Source organism: Nicotiana attenuata, unplaced genomic scaffold (genome assembly GCF_001879085.1).
Source record: "Nicotiana attenuata strain UT unplaced genomic scaffold, NIATTr2, whole genome shotgun sequence".
NCBI lineage: Eukaryota > Viridiplantae > Streptophyta > Magnoliopsida > Solanales > Solanaceae > Nicotiana > Nicotiana attenuata.
In genome coordinates this window covers 38,402-42,401 of record NW_017673670.1, presented here as the reverse complement: position 1 = coordinate 42,401, position 4,000 = coordinate 38,402, and the positions used below count along the sequence as shown (strand labels likewise).

General features: G+C 35.8%; 1 protein-coding gene across 1 annotated transcript; it reads right to left on the bottom strand.

Moving 5' to 3' along the window:
- Positions 1-750: 750 nt before the first annotated feature.
- On the bottom strand, positions 751-1,731 carry LOC109216997 (5-formyltetrahydrofolate cyclo-ligase, mitochondrial-like). Its single transcript, XM_019381221.1, has 5 exons — positions 1,691-1,731; positions 1,543-1,583; positions 1,395-1,440; positions 1,147-1,217; positions 751-1,040 (listed from the first exon to the last, which is right to left on the bottom strand). Exons 1-5 carry the CDS (start codon positions 1,729-1,731, stop codon positions 904-906), a joined length of 336 nt encoding a protein of 111 aa, XP_019236766.1. The 3' UTR covers positions 751-903.
- Between the last annotated feature and the right edge of the window lie 2,269 nt (positions 1,732-4,000).

Below are 4,000 nucleotides of genomic sequence, written 5' to 3'. Positions count from 1 at the left end.
GAAATATTGATCACATATGTAATTAAACATATAAACATAATATGTTTTAGATAAAAAATGGATCAAATCGAACTAAACACTCCTACCTGAGAGTAATATGCTTCTTTTGTTCAAATGTATTCCTCTACCATGTCCTTAATGTGCAATTCAAAGAACTTATGGAAGAATTTCGACTCCCAGAGTTTAAACTAAGTTATGAGTAGCCGATAAATGGAATTTCAAAACTAGTCCACTATTGCACAAATCTCATAATTCATAATCACTAGTTATTGATTACTTTAACTCTTCATCCAAAACAAAGGCTTTACCACAGAACCCTTTAGATACAAATTCCATTTCTTTGCTTTAAGCCAAGATACATATAAAAATCCCACAAGTGTAATTAAAGATCTTAAACCTTTTCACTTCATAAAGGCTCAATTCAAGAGGAAAGAGTTTAGCATGTGTCTCATATAACTAGTCTTAATTATGTGAATGTGCTCACACAAGTAAAGTATAGTGTCTTACTTTAAAGGGTCTTGGTAAAAGGAGGTAGAGAGCGAGTGACAATAACTTCAAACCAAAGGACAATAACTTCAAACCAAAGGGTATTACTTTAGCTATATGAGTACTCTTACACAATTAACACTAGTAGAATACAACGCATTCAGGACACAGTTTTCTTCAGGTTTCTCAACTCAATATCAGTAGAATACAACAGATTAGGAACTTTCCCCAAGGCTCTTTATCTAGATGCAATGAAACAGAAACCATCTGTTAACCCTTGCACTTGAGTCTTGATGAAGTAAAAGTACATGATTTCTTCACAGTCAGATCCATTAGTTAAGTGAAAGGATTTTGTGTCACCTCTACTCGGTGCAACTGTAGACCTGAGGCCTGAGGGTCTTTAGAGGAGCATCTTTATCAATGGAATATCTCCAGTGCAGCTGGACTAATGGGGATCAGACCAGAAGGTGATACAAGTGCATCAACAAGAACATCATTTGGAGTTAGTGGTATAGTGCCCTCATCCAATATCTGCACTGAGTAAGAAAGCGCAACTGCAATCCAAAAGAAAAAAGTCACTGAGCAGCAGCTAAAATCATCTGTTGGAACAAATCAGAACTGTCACATGCAGTCCTAGAAAGAAGTAACGAAGAAACATACTCTTGAGAGGTTGCTTCCAATTTCGCTCCTTTGCACGTTCCTGATATCTTGTCAAGAAGGTATCGTAATAACTGTTTCACAAGCCATAGGAAGAAAGGATCACCACAAGAGGATAATTAGGTTTATAGAAGAGGGAGAAACTTATAATGACTCTTCTCTTATTTTTCTTTTTCATGGGTTGCACTTTCAGTTAAACCTATCACTTCTGAAGAAGATGAAGTAGAGAGTCAAAGATATTAAAGCCCTACCCTCCACCACGGCCCAGCCGCCTTCCAGCTTTGTCAAAAGCAAGTCCTTCAAAAAAAGAGAGCAGAAATCAAAATGCAACTCCAAAATTATCTGGTTTCAAGTTTTGAATCCGAGAAGTTTGACGATGAAAAGTTAGGAAGTACTTACCAGGTAAAATTAACAAATCAACAGGCTCATCCGCCAACAGACTGCAACATGAAAATCTCTTCAATTACTAGCACTAAATCCATAGTCCTATTTCACTTTTAAAACCAACTAAACCAAACTGGACAAAAATAAGAAGTACGTGACGAACAGAATTTGCAGAATAAGAGATGTAAACGATAGCCAGTCCATAACTGAGTTCTTTTGATGAAGGCCTCAAGCAACAACAAAATCAAACGAAGGCATAGCAGAAAAGTAGTCTAAGCATTGAAGAAGGCATAAGGTCATCCTTCAGTCAAGAACTCAAAAAGCTATTATTACTCTTCTCCATTAGTAAAACTTATAATCTTTTAGGCCTTCCACCATCTAAAGCAGGCAAACTTTCAAAGATTGAAAGGTCCAAATGATAGAAAAGCTATGATACTTTCACTTTTATTCTCCTGTTTGTATCTTGCATGTTTCAGACAAGTGCTCCATGGCACTAGCACAAACCCAGATTACATAGATATTTAACATTGATGATTATGATATCCTACAACAACATAACTTTTCGAGAGAAAACTTTCAATACTGAGAATTCGCCGGCAAAACAGATTCCTTTAGATACTTACTACTTTGATTTGTAGTCTTTATATTAAAAGGAATGGACATAATATCCAACGGAAGCGCCTAACTGTTGTCACAAACAAAGAAATTGGAAAGGTTAACGGTCATGAAACGTAAAGTTATTGTCTAGAACCTTTCACCACACTATGACAGAATCTACAGAATACAAAATAAGTTTTTCAGTGCGGTGAGGGTTAGAGTGCTGGAAATATCAATATATTCAAGACGTGAACTTTAGGAAAGTTATCATCACATACATCAAGGATTTCCCAAATACAGTTATTGCTAGAATGATTTGAACTTCCACATTAGAGTATCACTTGAACAACAAATGCTAACAAATAAAGAAATTTGACATCAGGAGACAAGAAGTATATGTACCATCTTCCCTATCATTTCCTTCAGCATCTACTGGAGCTGGCTCCAAGATGTTATTGAATTTGCAATCATTTCCTCAATGCTTGAGATGTGTAGCATTCGCATGTTTTCTGTTCTTGTCTTCCACACGTGGAACATAAAGCTTTTTCCTCATTTGCAAATCCGATTCTGATTCGATAATGACATGAGAAGTCAATATTAAGCTCTATAAGAATTGAACCACTAAAGAGAAAACAGTAAAGAAAATGAGAACAACCATGAGAAAAGTCCTTGTACCTTACATTTGGTAGTAGTAAATTAGAATGGACATTTTGAATAATGGCATTAACAGGCATATACTCTGTAGATTACCGTACTTATCTTAAGGTTTGCCTAGTATTTACCAGAATCAGGATATAAGCTAGTGGATGCGAACTACCACTATACTCTCACTACCTTTTGTGGTGACGCTCACAGATATATATTTTTTCAATATCATCTGACTATATGCATAGGTCGAGCTGAGAGGCCGGTGCTTCTGAGATGCTGTCATTACATTGCATCTGCCACATGAGTAGTCAGAAAACATGACAGCAGAAATCTACTCTCACTTATATAGCTTCTTTATTTTTTTTCTCTTGGAGAAAGAACTCCACTTATTTAGCTTGTAAGATTGAAACAAATGAACAAACCCAAGATGAGAAAGTGACCAAAGGTGGTGGATGAGCCTCATGACTATCATAAACAGTAGATTTGAATTTATAATACTTCAATTGATACCTTCGTTTAGGTAGCTTGAAGTTTTGTTTCGTGTTTTGTGTTTTTGTTATATTTTTATGAACTTCAGCATTATTTTGGAGTTGAATTTGTGTTTATTTTTGTAAAACTACATCATATTTTTCTGAATGTTTGTTTGTAACTGGTGAACTTCAGCTCTAGGAGCTGAAGTTTTTGTTTTGTAACTGGCGAACTTCAGCCTTCTTAGAGCTGAAGTTTTAACTGATTTTTTTGATAATGTTCTGATGTTATTTTTTTGTATCTTTTACTTTTTTTTGAACATATGGCATCTAGAAAATCCAAATCACCTACAAATCCTAAAGCACCTAAAGATCCTAAAGCAGCTGAAGCACGTAAAGCAGCTAATGCACCTAAAGATCCTAAAGCACCTAAAGCACCTAAACAACGTATAATACCCACAAGTCCTTTAGTCCCTGCTGTTCCACCTACAAAACCAGGGGATAGATATTATGAGTTTCGAGATTGGTTTAACTGTCGTGGTTACTGGAAGGGGAACCACGATTTGAAGAGTTTAATTGCAAGTTTCTTGACTCCTGCACAACGGGATAAGCTTAATAATGGTACATTTCGATATATTATGGGTATGGAGAATTTCAAATGCAGCATGAAGTTGGTTCATAGTTTGTGTCTTTCTCGAATATTCACTAATGATCGAGACTCCATTTGTTTCAAGATTTTTGGCCATGATGAGATCGGAAGA